This window comes from Triturus cristatus, chromosome 1_1 (genome assembly GCF_964204655.1).
Source record: "Triturus cristatus chromosome 1_1, aTriCri1.1, whole genome shotgun sequence".
In the NCBI taxonomy this organism is placed as follows: Eukaryota; Metazoa; Chordata; class Amphibia; order Caudata; family Salamandridae; genus Triturus; species Triturus cristatus.
Window position 1 is genome coordinate 1,277,152,772 of NC_140579.1, and position 16,494 is coordinate 1,277,169,265.

The following is a 16,494-nucleotide window of genomic DNA, read 5'->3' on the forward strand; positions in this document are numbered from 1 at the left end:
AGACACAACGTCTACACACACAGTATATACACACACACACTACACGCTGTCTTCACACAAACTCTCTTTACACATTACTGTGGAATTACTTCCCGCCAATAATGTTAGTGCCATGTCATTCGCACAGACAAAACATGAACAGTACGAAGAATTTAAATTTAAAATGTACTGCATGGAAAATTTAGCGACTTACGTACATTTTAATTATCAATTGTGCAGCAGCCATTAATGTTAGTGCCATTTCATTGCACAGCACACCTCCCCCCTCAATCCACTGCAATAATGTCCGCTAGAAATTTTCACATAACTGACACATAATGCAGTTTAATGGCAGCCAATGCTGGGTTTTTTTGGGATTGAAATAACGTAATTTTTTAAAGTACTTTACCAAATCCATAGCCGAAGCAAAGTATATCTCAGTATATGGTGCAATCAGATAAAATCCGTTTAAAAATGCTTTGTTCACGTTCACTTTAAATGTAAGACTGATTTTCAATTTAATCTGGAGAAATTCGTGATATAATAGAGGGTTATAGCAAGCTGAGCAGTTCCTAATTTCGCTTACAAATATACAATGCATTTTAACAAAATTGACGCTAATACATAGCAAGGGAAAGTCCTTTTTACATTTTAGTACATTGCCATTGCTTTTTGTTACTCTTTTAATAACAGTAGAATTTTCTTACACACAGGGACAAGAATTACCACCATGTGCTACAACCACAACATGGACTATACATCTTTACACGTTGTTAATAAAACACACTACGTTCAGACTTAACTATGTTTGATAGCCATCTACACCTAGCCATCTACACCTAGCCCTCTCCACCTAGCCCTCTCCACGTAGCCCTCTCCACGTAGCCCTCTCCACGTAGCCCTCTCCACGTAGCCCTTTACGCCTAGCCCTCTCCGCCTTGCCCTCTCCGCCTTGCCCTCTCTGTATTGCCCTCTCTGTATTGCCCTCTCTGTATTACCCTCTCTATATTACCCTCTCTATATTACTCTTTCTGTATTTCTCTAATAACCTCGCTGGATTATGCTCTCTATTACTCTCTCAATTACTCTCTATTCTGTATGACGCTCTCTGTATGACGCTCTCTGTATGATGCTCTCTGTATGACGCTCTCTGTACCACACTCTCTCTACCACACTTATGAGCATGGTGCACAGAGCATAGTGCAGATAGCGTAGTGCAGAGAGCATGGTGCAGAGCGCATGGTGCAGAGAGCATGGTGCACTCTGTATTCACAAAAACTGTCCTTACACATTAATGCACACAACACTTTAATACTCCGTAATACACAATCTTTAATAGAAGCTTATCTACATTCTATATTAATACTGTAGTACAGTATTACTACTTGCTCAACAATACACCTTCTCTATTAAACACTTTAATTCAATACTTTTAATGTTTTGAATAAGACTAAATTTTAAATTGTGCAATTATTTAACGCTATTATTAATGTTTGTTTTCTTTTTTCCTAGATTTTCTATTCTTGCCCTCAAACTCGCACGCTGCTAACTCCTTGACTTAACAACATCGAGGTAAAAGTACATAACTATTATGTTTAGCTAAGTACTTGTAATAACAGTGGTTGCAAAAGATCTGTATAGGATACATAGGAAATACACGTTTGAACTCACTTCCACTCTCTAGATATTGTTTTATATATCTATATATATATATATACATATACATAGATAGATCAATATCAAGAAACATATAGCTATATATCTCAAAAACTATAGCAACAAACAAAAATTGTGGGGTAATAGGAAAAATACATCTTTTAACACTAAACCATATTTGTTTACAATTCATAAACAAGTCATCTGCTAAAACAGTTACTAAAAACCAAAAGACAATTTTACCAATAGCTTATCAGTAACAATACTAAACACTTGTTTTCACCGTGTAGTATACATATAGGAAGTAGCTTCTCAATCAGTCTGACACAGAAAAAAAACCACATACATAATTAGAGATAACGTTTATATATATATATATATTCACTGAAAAAACCATAGGTTTCACACATGTTATAGTTAGCGGAAATTTTACTGATAAAAAACCAGTGAAATTCCCCCGTTATAGTTAGTGTAGGCAACTATAACTCACGCGACCGCAATCCTCTGCTGATGCTAATACTGTATTTAGACACTTATTTGCCCATGTCTTCTTCCATACATTTTTAGCTATACATATATTTCAAATATTTTTTTTTCATAAAGACACATATGTCATCAGCAGAAGATTGCGGTCGCGTGAGTTATAGTTGCCTACACTAACTATAACGGGGGAATTTCACTGGTTTTTTATCAGTAAAATTTCCGCTAACTATAACATGTGTGAAACCTATGGTTTTTTCAGTGAATTTGCAAGGTTTTTTAAATGCTAATTCCTAACTATAACGTGTGTGAAACCTATGGTTTTTTCAGTGAATTTGTACGGTTTTTTAAATGCTAAGTTACTTTACGCCATTCGTGGCGTGCGCGCCCACTTAACGCAGTTCGTTCCGTAGGCGCACGGTGCGCTTCACGCACCGTGCGCGCACAGTAAGCACGCGGTGCGCTTCGCGCACCGCGCGCCCACTTTACGCAGTTAGTGCCGTGCACGCACGGTGGGCACGCGGTGCGCTACGCGCACCGCGTGCCCACGTTACGCTAGATGGGCCATGTACGCACGATGCGCTTCGCGCACCGTGCGCACATGGAGGACAATCATTTCATAAACACAACGGCTCTTTTTAGAGCCCCCTAATATCTAAACACTTAAATCTGAATTTCATTTATTTTTTTATTTTTTTTTTCTACCGTACGCTTACCGTAAGCTTACCGTACGCGTACCCCGTGATTTTTTTTAAAATCCATAAATGTTTTCTTTGTACTTTTCTGTCCTTCTTTGACCCCCTCACAAATGTAAGGGGGTCTGTAACTCTCCTCATTGCCCCCTTTTCTTGTTTTCACTCTTTTTTTTCTGAGTGAAACACACAAAATGGCGGCCGCCGCTTCCTGGTTTCGGCCGATTCGAATGTTTACTAAGATCTAACAGCCAATCAGAATCGCGCTCGCGCACGCCACCGTACGCGTACCGTAAGCTTACCGTAAGCGTACGGTAAGCGTACCGTAAGCGGGCTCAGATATATATATTGATTTAAAGGCTATTTTCTCAGAATCTACTGAACAGATTTACACCAAACCTACAAAAGGCACTTCCTTGACATAGGGACTACCTCTCTGCCAAATTTCTAGTAATTCTGTTCAGCCATTCGGGCTGTAGCTCGTTCTAAAGGTCCTATGGAAAAATGCATGGGAAAAACGCGTTTTGGGACCCCCCTTTTATCTCAGCCCCCGCTTGACGTATCCCCCCGAGACTTTCAGGGTAGGAGCGGAGCGTAGCGCCCCACCTATTTTGAGAAATTCGCGAGGATTCATCGACCGGCGCCAAAGTTATTCAAAATAGAATGTTGCGGATTTCCTATGGAACAGGGGTCCTAACTATAACTACCTACTGGCGACCGCCAGTAGGTAATATATATATATATATATATATATATATATATATATATATATATATATATATATATATATATATATATATATATATATATATATATATATATATATATATATATATATATATATGATAATCTTATAAAGTGAAAACTTTTTCATAATTACGCTAAAAACATACACAATCAATCACAATAGGAAAAGTGTTGTAGTAGTTAAGTAAATATTATGTAGACTTTGTGTAAAAAAAGTTGATTTACGTAAAAATTGAATTTGGTTAAAACTTTATCTACAATATCTTAGTCGGTCTCAATCTATATCTATCCCTATCTATCTATCTATATATGTATATTAATATATATAGATATATATATAGGTATAGAGATATATATTTATACAGATAGGTCGATATATCTATATATATATATATAGAGATATATAAGATCGAAGTAGAGATAAACAAAGACAAAATACATACATGGAATATACATTTATTCGCTTTCAAAAACTGTAGCGTAACACAGGCACATATTTTAGCATAACAGCATAGATTGTTAATTCCTATTCAAGGTACCATATTAAAACCAGTTACTTAATATTTGGTTTCTCTACACACTGAGGGAATACATAGTGTACAATTCTAACCTGCACACTATAGTTTTTGTCCAACCATATTATAGGAAACTTACTGTAATAATAAATATGAAAAGGGTACTGCAGGCTGATTATCATCAGGGTAATGTTCGATTTTCTGGTAATTCAAGAGGCAAACAATGTTTGCCAAATAGCACAATTGCAATTATACACAACTATTGCAAAAATGCAAATACATGGACCATAGAAGATTTACATTACATTATGGACTTAGGTGATGCTTTATATAAAATATGCATTCCATTAATAAACAACAGCTTATGCACCCTGACGATTTACCTAATTTTATACAACACAATACATTAATATATGCACTTAAACTTAAAGAACCTTCTTATGGAGACATATTGACACATTTTGAGCCATCTTCCCCAAATATGCAAACAGTATTAAAAGCAGCGCTAGATTTGCATTCTGGTGTTTTACTTTGCATGGATATTTATGTTATATCCATTGTAAATAATAACAATACATATTATGTATTTGACTCACATAGCCGTGACAACACAGGGATGCCTCACCCAAATGGCACATGTATTACTATACAAATGGCATTTTATGAACTTATAGACTACATTACAAAACTTGCACAAAGTCTTAAGTCCCCCAATTGTAATTGTGTAGCATATGAATTAACTCCTATACATATAAGTACAATTAAAAAAGAATCGCTACAAAAACACATACTCACTAATGAAAAAAATATGACTACAGTCCCAGTTAAAAATATTTATGTGCATTCGACTGAGGCATGTAGTAATTTTTTTACACACGCATTTCAAACACGTATACAAGCAGCCAAAAACAACATTAAAATACTTAATAGCCATTTGCAAAATATAGAACAGCCATCCACATCATTAAATAAGATTAGTACTACAACATATCCAAGTACTCTTACCGAAACACCTAAAACACTGTCTACAACTAATAGCAGTAACATAAGTATACCACAATGTAATAGTATACCACAGAAGAGTACTACTGCAAACACATATGCAGATATCGTTAAGAAAACACTCACACATATAAACATACATCCCAAACAACATACATCAGATACAAATTTACATACAAACACATATGAAGATAATAGCCATCGTACAGATATCTGTATTACTGAAAGTAATACATTATTAGTCCCAGAAAGTATACCCAATAGCATATTGCCAAAAACAGTAAAAAACACTGGCAATATCAACATCAATGCTAATATTTTAACACAAGCAACACAACAAACACATACTTTCAATATAACACAAAAAAAGCCAGAAGAGATCAATATTAATAAGATATCACCAAATTCGAAAAATCTAACAAATACTGTATTTGCTATTATCCATAACCACTGTAAACCAGCATCTACTTGGAATACTTTAGATTTACGTAACATTATGGATCTTGCAGATGCTTTAAATACAGAAATGCACGCGCTAAATACAGATGATTGTGAGCAACATAATTTACCAAATTACATATGCCACAATAGCATAATATATTCTATAAAGCTTAAAAAAGAATTTCAAAGCAGAATCCCGGAAAAAGAACTACTTAGGAATGACAAATTTTTAACAACAATAGCTTCAACTATTAATGATGACACTGGTGGATTAATAGGTATAGGAAACTATGCAATTTCTGTATTTAAAACTCTTGATGCATATTTTACATTTCATTCGCATAGCCAAGATAAAAATGCTATACCACATCCAAATGGAACATGTTTTGCTATACGAATTGAAACTATTGATGGACTGATAGATTACATTAGAAAGGTAGTTGATAAAGAAATACTAACCCATTCACAAACTGTTACTTTACAACTAACACCAGTGAAAATAAACATAATTATGCAAGCTTCACTTAAGGCAACGCAAAAAAACCACAGCAAAGGTAAAATGAAGTTTCAAAAAATTATATGTTCATAAAACAAAGATAGCTTCTAATGCATTAACCCATATGCCAACAACAAACATACAAGTAGAAGATGCAAATTTGAACACAGTGAACACCCCCCCCCAAAAAAATTGTACATTCTAATGTACAAAATAGCAATACCAATGTGGGAACAGACACATTTACACATAGTGATGCTGTACAAAGTAGTACAATAGAAGTTCAGCTAAATACAAGAAAAAGAAAACGTACGCCAAAAACAGATAATACACATAGCACAGATATTAATCAAAGGTTACAAAGAACAAACAGCATAATTAATGACTTTCATGCCCAAATAACCTATGGTCCAGAGTATGCTTGCACTATTTGCAATCAATTGTGGCATAAGCAAAACTTGCAAAAAACAAACAATATTAGAAATAACGAAAAATTCATAACATGTAACATTAGTGAACTACAAACAGATGAGATATGTAAAACATGTTATAGCTATATTACTAAAAAAAAAATACCGCCTTGTTCTATTTATAATAAAATGTCATTTCCGGATATCCCAGCAGCCTTACACTTGCATAATTTAGAAGAAAGATTAGTAGCACCCAGAATCCCTTTTGTACAAATTAGAACACTACCACGCGGATTCCAAAAATGTCTCTCAGGTGCAGTAGTTAATGTACCTGCAGATGTTATGAGAACTATTACTGTTTTACCAAGGCAAATCAATGATAACATGACCATTCCCATTAAATTGAAAAGAAAATTAAGTTATAAATCTTTTACCCATTTTGAAAATGTTCGCCCAAATAAAGTAAAACATGCAGCTCTATATCTAGCAACTAATAGCAGTATGTTCAAAGAATATGGAGTTACCCTTAATCCTGATTGGGAATATACAGCGCCAAATATACCACCTTGTAATGACACTTCAGATACAAATAATACATCAGATTCTGAAGACAACATTGGCACAGGAAATTTAGATACTATGCTAACTAATGAAACAATAACTACAGAAAACATAAATATTTTAAATTTAGCACCTGCAGACCATAACACACCAAGAGGTCTATATGAAGATATAGATTCAGAATATTTAGCTTTCCCTACAATATTTTGCGGAAAGCGAAGACCAACTAATAAAGAAAGGCATGTACCAATACATTATAGCACTATATGTCAATGGGAATTAAGAAGTCATGATCAAAGAGTAGCAAAGTCTATAACAAATGTTTTCTTTAAATTGGCTAAATTACGTATAAAACAAATACATAGCAAAATATACATCTCACTTAGGAAATACTTTAATAATGGTAAAGTTATAACTGCAAAAGACATAAAAGAAAAATTAAACAGTATTCTCCAATATAATGAGGGGTACAAAATACTAAAGACTATACGTAGTTCACCACCATATTGGGAGCAATGCAAAAAAGACCTATTTGCTATGATAAGACAATTGGGAATACCAACTTTTTTTTTAACTTTGTCAGCTGCAGAAACAAAATGGTATCATTTAATCAATATCTTATTACGCACAGAGAAAAAAAAAGAATGTACAAAAGAAGAATTTGCAAGTATGTCATGGGAAACAAAATGCACATTAATCCAACAAAATCCCATTACATGTGCAAGGCATTTTGATTTTCAGGTTAGAAAGCTATTTAATTGTATTTTATTACATGAAAGTAACCCAATTGGCAAAATTTTAGATTTCTTTTATAGAGTAGAATTCCAACAACGGGGATCACCACATATACATGCTATAATATGGATAGAAAATGCACCACAATATGAAAATTCTGAGCTCAATGAAGTTATTACTTTTATAAATAAGTATATAACATGTGCAAAGACACAAGATCCAAACATAGAGCCTTTAATACCCCTCCAAAGGCATGGGCATACAAAAAATTGCAGGATCAAGCATAAAAGAACATGCAAATATCAATACCCAAAATATCCCATGCCTGAAACTTATATATTAGAGCAATTAGAACTAGACAAAACTAATCAAGAACTCCTTCAACAAATTGAACTAATACATCTAACTATGAACACACAAGACTTCCAAAGTTATACTTTTGATGAGTTCTTAAATACAATGCAACTAAATTTAAAACAGTATCTATTGTGTATACAGTCAATAATAGGGAAAAAAACAATTTTTCTCAAAAGAGCACCATCTGAATGCTTTATAAATAACTACAATACTACCATTTTACAAGCATGGCAAGCAAATATTGATATCCAATACATCTTAGATGCATATGCATGTGCTGTATATATTGTTTCATATATTAGTAAATCTCGACGTGGGATGAGCAGAATAATTGCACAAGCTGCAAAAGAAGTATATCACAATCCTAGCATAAAAGATCAACTTAAGCATATAGGTAACAAATTCTTAAACTGTACTGAAATAAGTGCACAAGAGGCAGCTTATCTTATACTTCAAATTCCATTACGGAAAAGTTCGCGCTCTTTTGTATTCATTAATACAAGCCCACCAGAAAAGCGTACATACTTATTAAAAGATATGGAGACTATTAATTTATTGCCAGATACTTCTCATAAAATACAATTTGAAAATATTATGGTAAAGTACAGCAAATGGCCAGAAAATTTAGAAACCTGTACATTAGCTGACTATGCATCTAGGTATGATGAGAAGAAAAAAAAAAAAAAAGGGAAACAAGAAACAGACCATGACAATTTTCTAGCAGAAAATAACTTTTATAGCTCAGATGAGGAAGAACTTACAATTAATATACAAGAAGAAATAATAGAAAATGAATATATAAAACGGAAAAACCCTAAAATAATTCGCTATTGTAGATTTAACGAAAAAAATGACTCTGAAAATTACTATCGCGAATTGATAATGCTTTATTATCCATGGAGAGTAGAACATCTAATAATTGGCCACAAAAAAACATATTATGAACGCTATTTAGAAATTAAAAGCACTGTTGACTTTCACCATAATAGATATAATAAAACACTAAAAAACATTGAGACTGAAAACATTACAGTAGAACCATTGATTCTACCCCAAACAGATATGAATACAGATGACAACATATATCCTCAAATTCCAGTTAATGAACAATTACTATATGACTTATCATTCGATTTAGGCATTAGAAGTACAAGTATTGAAGAAGCAATAACCAATAATTTAATGCCAAATGAACAGTATAACAACATAATGCAAAATCTGACAAATGAGCAACTTAACTTTATATACCATCACTTAAATTGGATAAAAACAAAAGAAGAACCCTGCTACACATTTTGTACAGGTGGTGCAGGAGTAGGTAAAAGTTTCCTTATTACAGCACTTTACCAAACATTACTACGATACTACAATACTAGAGCAGGGGAAAATCCAGACAACATATATGTACTGCTTACAGCTCCTACAGGCAAAGCAGCACATAATATTCATGGAAAAACACTACATAGTACGTTTAAAATACCAGTTTCACAAACACTAACTCATAAACCACTAACTCATGAGAGCAGGAGTACACTACAAAACGAGTTAATGCATCTTAAATTGCTAACAATTGATGAGATATCAATGGTAGGGGCTAATTTATTTAATTTCATACATAATAGATTACAAGAAATAAAAATGTCCAATCTCCCTTTTGGTGGGATATCTATATTAGCAATTGGAGATTTTTATCAATTGAAACCAGTTTTTGACACGTACATTTTTGAAAACCCCAGGCATTCATACAGACCAGTAAGTACTAATCTATGGCAAGAACATTTTAAGTTATTTGAGTTAACAAAAATTATGCGACAGCTAAATGACTTGCCATTTGCAGAACTACTAAACAGATTAAGAGAAGGGAAACACAATGATGCAGATATAATACAGATACAAACACGAGAATTAGAACCACCAATAACCATTAGCAAAACTATTCCTTATATTATGCCAACAAACAAAGAGGTTGATAACATTAATAGTGAAGTTTTATTACAACACATATTAAACTATCCTGTCTACACGGCAACAGCCATAGATACAGTAGCAGCAGACTTAAGTGAAATTGTGAAAAAGAAAATATTAGCTCAGTTACCTACAAATGCAACTAAAACCATGGGACTGCCATTTATAGTACACATTGCCTTAAAATTACGATATGATATAACTTCCAATATTAATGTAAATGATGGTTTGACAAATGGTGCGACAGGTATAGTTGAATTTGTAGAAGCAATAAATAACAGCCCTACTGTAGTATGGATTAATTTTGATAAAGAAAATGTTGGTAAAAGTACAAGGCTAGAAAATAAACACATGTATACAACTAACATTTTGCCTCATTGGACACCAATACATGCTATAACACGGCACTTTCAATTTACACAAAGATTTATCACAATTATACGCAAACAATTTCCCCTACGCCAATCCTCTGCACGTACTATACACAGAACACAAGGAGAAACAATTGAACCACTTTACATACATTTTAACAATAGCAAAATCCATCATATGCATTATGTAGCTTTAAGCAGAGCCAGATCCTTAGGTAACATCTATATTAAAAACTTTCAGCAGGAGAAAATTGTTGTCCATTCTAAAGTACATGAAGAAATGGGCAGATTAAGGACAAATATGCAATTGCAAATGTCTGTTCCTCAATTATTTACCTATAACGAAATGTGTAATATCATTGTACATAATATACGATCACTGCAAAAAAATTACACAGCACTAAAATCAGACACCAATATAATGAATGCTGATATTCTATGCTTTACTGAAATAAACACAACTAGAACATCGGATAGCAATACTTTCTTGATAGAACAGTACCATCTTTTAATATTTGATAAATTCCACCATCACCAAACTAAGCATGGAATAGCAATTTACTACCGAAAAAATATTAACTTACTGCCAATATATGAAACACAACACGAAATTGATATTCTACATTTTACTCAACATCTTAACAATTGCAACTACTTATTTGTAATGCTATACAAGCCTCCACATGTACATATACAAACACTTTTAAAAGTTTTAAGTAGCATATTAAACTTTTACCCTGAATATAACTACATAATAATGGGTGACTTCAACATAGATTTAACACAAGAAACACAAAACACAGTACTACTATTACAATATATGCTAAACGAATTTCAATGTCAGCAAATAATCACACAATATACAACTGACTACAAATCAACATTAGATCATATCTATACTAATGTACACATAAGAAACTATGGCATATTAGAGTCATATTATAGTGATCACAAAGCCTTATGGGTACCAATTTAAAAAGCATGTTGTGTATATATGTGTGTATTATCGGCTCAGTATCTTTATGTGGCTGGCTTACTATGTGTGTTACGTGAGTTTGTATGTGTGTAAGTCTGTGGCTCTGTATGTGTATGTCTGTAGCTCTGTATATGTATTGGTAGCTCTCTGTGTATATAGCTGTGTCATTATGGCCTGCTCTGTATGTGTGTCTGAATGATAGACTTTGTGTCTGTGTGTGGCTCTGTCTCTATGGGTCTATATATATGTGTAATTGGCTCTCTCTCTATCACTACTTCACTCTCTCGCCAAAAAAATCTCACTACCCGACTCCCTCACCACCTCACTCTCTCTCTCACACTACTTCACTCTCTTTCACGAGCTAAATCACTCTCTCTACCTCCACTCTCTACCTCACTGCTCAACTCTCTATATAGCACAGCATCACAATAACTCTACATACACTAACTATATCACTCAATACCTCAATATATCACAATACATCACTCTCTCACTACGGCACTCTCTAACATAATATCTCACAACTTAACTTTCTCACTCAATAAGTCACTATCTCACAACATCACTCTAGCCATTTATATTTCACTATTTCACTCTCACTACCTCACTATATCAAAAGTCACTCTCGCAAACATACACTACATCACTTACTCTCGAATACACTATCTATCTCGCTACCTTACAACTTCACTCTCTCTAACACACTACATCACTCTCTCAATATCTCACTATCTCAATATTTCTAGCGCATTGAAAAAATTACAATCTCACTTTCAATAACTCACTCTCTTACTACCTCACAACATCACTCTCTGTTTCTATTTCACAACCTCACAACATTACTCACCCTCACTACATCAGGCTTTCAATACATCAATCTCGATTTCTATTACTACCTCACTCTCGTATCTACTTCACTCTTTCTTATTAAATAACTCTCTCTATTTAGTAAGCAGGCTTTAAAATTGAATTCATTAGTTTGGAATACCGTAACAATTTAAACAGTTAATTCGGAAATATATACTCACAATTTATTCTCATTTCAGATGATTTCGATACAAGAAATTAAGATGGGGAAACAACAAGAGAGCAAACCTTTTCAAAAGGCTATAAGAGCAAATATTGTAACATGTTCGCAGAAAACACACTACCGCAATGCAAAGCAAGAAAACAAAATCTTGTACCACCTAGCACTAGCAGATGAAAGTGGTTCTATTAAAGCCACATGCTATAACGACAATTTTTTCAATCAAACAAAAATAGGGAATGGAATTATTATAAGGAATTTCCTAGCCAAAAACAATGTTGTTCTATTAACGAAACATACCAAAATATCTAGGATGCTGCCTTTAACGCTTCCAAGTGAAATCCTACAAGAAGCGCAAAACATACTAGAGCCACCAGCTCCACCAATATCACCTATTAAAACAATCCGAGAAGCAAAGTTACGGACATTAATGACCATATCGGGGACTATATCAGAGGTAAGTTTATAAGTAACATATAAATTTAGAAAAACATTAAACTTGTTACAATATTCTAGACTCGCACAGTCAACAGAACACACACTCAGCAAAAAAAAAAAAAACTCTCTATGCACAACACTCTCTTCCAAAACTATACCCCACACCCACTCTTCCCCAAAAATGCTCTCTTCCCCAGTCCTGCTCTCTTCCACACACCTGCTCTCTTCCCCATACCCGCTCTCTTCCACGTACCCGCTCGCTTCCCCATACCCGCTCTCTTCCCCACACCCGCTCTCTTCCCTCACACCCGCTCTCTTCCCCACACCCACTCTCTTCCCCACACACGCTCTCTTCCCCACACCCCCTCTCTTCCCCACACACGCTCTCTTCCCCACACATGCTCTCTTCCCCACATACGATCTCTTCCCCACACCCCCTCTCTTCCCCACACCCGCTCTCCAAAACAATCTTACAAACAGACTCTATTAACCACACTCGCATCACAAAAATCTCTCATGCACAACACTCTCTTCCAAAACTATACCCCACATCCACTCTTCCCCAAAAAGGCGCTGTTCCCCAGACCTGCTCTCTTCCCCAGACCTGCTCTCTTCATCATACCCGCTCTCTTCCCCATACCTGCTCTCTTCACCACACACGTTCTCTTCTCCACAACCGCTCTCTTCCCCACACCCGCTCTCTTCCCCACACCAGCTCTCTTCCCCACACCTGCTCTCTTCCCCACACCCGCTCTCTTCCCCACACCCGCTCTCTTCCCCACACCCGCTCTCTTCCCCACACACGCTCTCTTCCCCACAGACGCTCTCTTCCCCACACCCCCTCTCTTCCCCACACCCGCTCTCCAAAACAATCTTACAAACAGACTCTATTAACCACACTCTCATCACAAAACTCTCTCATGCACAACACTCTCTTCCAAAACTATACCCCACACCCACTCTTCCCCAAAGAGGCGCTCTTCCCCAGACCTGCTCTCTTCCCCACACCTGCTCTCTTCCCCAGACCTGCTCTCTTCCCCAGACCCGCTCTCTTCCCCATACCCGCTCTCTTCCCCACACACGCTCTCTTCCCCACACCCGCTCTCTTCCCCACAACCGCTCTCTTCCCCACACCCGCTCTCTTCCCCACAGCCACTCTCTTCCCCACACCCGCTCTCTTCCCCACACCCGCTCTCTTCCCCACACACGCTCTCTTCCCCACACACGCTCTCTTCCCCACACACGCTCTCTTCCACACACACGCTCTCTTCCCCACATACGATCTCTTCCCCACACCCCCTCTCTTCCCCACACCCGCTCTCCAAAACAATCTTACAAACAGACTCTATTAACCACACTCGCATCACAAAACTCTCTCATGCACAACACTCTCTTCCAAAACTATACCCCACACCCACTCTTCACCAAAAAGGCACTCTTCCCCAGACCTGCTCTCTTCCCCAAACCTGCTCTCTTCCCCAGACCTGCTCTCTTCCCCAGACCCGCTCTCTTCCCCATACCCGCTCTCTTCCCCACACACGCTCTCTTCCCCACACATGCTCTCTTCCCCACACCCGCTCTCTTCCCCACACCCGCTTTCTTCCCCACACCCGCTCTCTTCCCCACACCCGCTCTCTTCCCCACACCCGCTCTCTTCCCCACACCCGCTCTCTTCCCCACACCCGCTCTCTTCCCCACACACGCTCTCTTCCCCAGACACGCTCTCTTCCCCAGACACGCTCTCTTCCCCACACCCGCTCTCTTCCCCACACCCGCTCTCCAAAACAATCTTACAAACACACTCTATTAACCACACTCGCATCACAAAACTCTCTTAAACACACTCTCTTCATACACTATCTGCACCACCCTCTTTCGGCACAAATCTCTATTCCACACACTCTCTATACACCACACTGTCTTCAACACATTCTCTTTACACCGCACTCTATCTGCACCGCACTCTATCTGCACCGCACTCTATCTGCACCGCACTCTATCTGCACCGCACTCTGTCTGCACCGCACTCTGTCTGCACCGCACTCTGTCTGCACCGCACTCTGTTATACTAAAACTAGATATACAAAAAGTAATAATTATATTTGCTTTATTTCACAGGAAGAAGAAACTAAAAACATTTTTATCGCAGGACAAGAAACAAAATTAAAATCCATTACACTTATTGACACGACAGACTCTGTTAAAATAACATTGTGGAGAAATGCAACGGAATTCCCAATTACACTTGGAAATTATGTGAGAATGACACACTTGACCGTCCACGAATTTAATAATGAAAAAATGTTAAATACTACTCACAATACACATATAGAAGTAAGTGCAAAATCTTGTTTACATTGTATACCTGTGTGGGTCATTATGTGTGTAGCTCAGTGTATGCGCATCTGTGTATGTTTTTAGGTGTCTGTCTATATGTATGGATAACTATCTATGTATATATCAATGCCTCCATGTCACTACATCATAACTTCACTCTCACTCTATATCACTACATCGCTCCATTACTTTCTATCTCACTCCTTCACACTCTCACTTTCAATGCCTCACTCAAAATATACACTACTCACTCTCTATAACTCACTCTCTCACTCAATATCTAGTGCTATCTCAATACTGCACTCTAACTCACTACCTCACTATCTTACAAGATTTCTCTCTCCAAACATCACTACATCACTCTATTACTAACTCACTCTCTATCTCAATTCATCACAAATTCACTATATCCATCAAAAAAATTAACTCACTCACTCTCAAACTCACTACCTCACTCTCTCTCTTTATATCTATCGCTTTCTATATCACTTAACATCTATACTACTCCAAAAACTAAATATAAACTTAATGCACACTATATGCCTCTAGTAACAATTCTGTTTTACTTTGCAGATAATAGAACCACCTTTGGAAAAAATGACCATTACTATATATGGAATTGAAAATACTACACAGGAAAAAAGTACCATAACGGTACAAATACAAGACAATGAACATTTCAAATCCATGGACATCGAAAATACTATTTTAATGGACTACCTCAATATTCCAACAGACGTAGAAGATTTTTCAGAAACTCTCATGCATCATTTACCAACAACTTTAAATGTTATATTTAGAAATGGATGCATTCTAGAAATTGTCGAATAATCTTACAAACGAATCTTTTAAACATAACACAAATGTAAAGTTTGAAAAATTTGTTAACAATGTATATACAAAAATTTCTATAATAAAAGCAGATAAACAGGCTTCATTACTCATGGATTACAAGAAACAAATAAATTTGGGGTCAACTATACATGCATATATACATAAATAGGCATACATTGAAGATGTAGACGTACATATTACCAAATATGTATGTATTACATGCAATAAACTGCCCTTCGCAACACTCAGATAAATATTACACACACTACTGCTAAGTATCTACTTCTAAGCTATGGATGTATGAATACATCAGTATGTGAGTCGATAGCTCTGTGTGTGTGTAAAATTTTAGCTATAGATTTGTCACTCTATATTGCGCTATGTTAATGTATATACATCTTTGTGTACAAGTATATTGCTTAATTGGGAAACACTACTTAAACAAATCACTCTCTGTAGCTCACTAACTCACTCT

General features: G+C 36.1%; 1 protein-coding gene across 1 annotated transcript; it reads left to right on the forward strand.

The window, feature by feature from the left end:
- The first annotated feature begins 617 nt into the window (after positions 1 to 617).
- LOC146871952 (uncharacterized) lies at positions 618 to 16,118 on the forward strand. The gene is made up of 4 exons (XM_085599802.1): positions 618 to 1,551; positions 12,430 to 12,867; positions 14,967 to 15,182; positions 15,759 to 16,118. Exons 2-4 carry the CDS (start codon positions 12,430 to 12,432, stop codon positions 16,014 to 16,016), a joined length of 912 nt encoding a protein of 303 aa, XP_085455928.1. The 5' UTR covers positions 618 to 1,551; the 3' UTR covers positions 16,017 to 16,118.
- Positions 16,119 to 16,494: the final 376 nt, after the last annotated feature.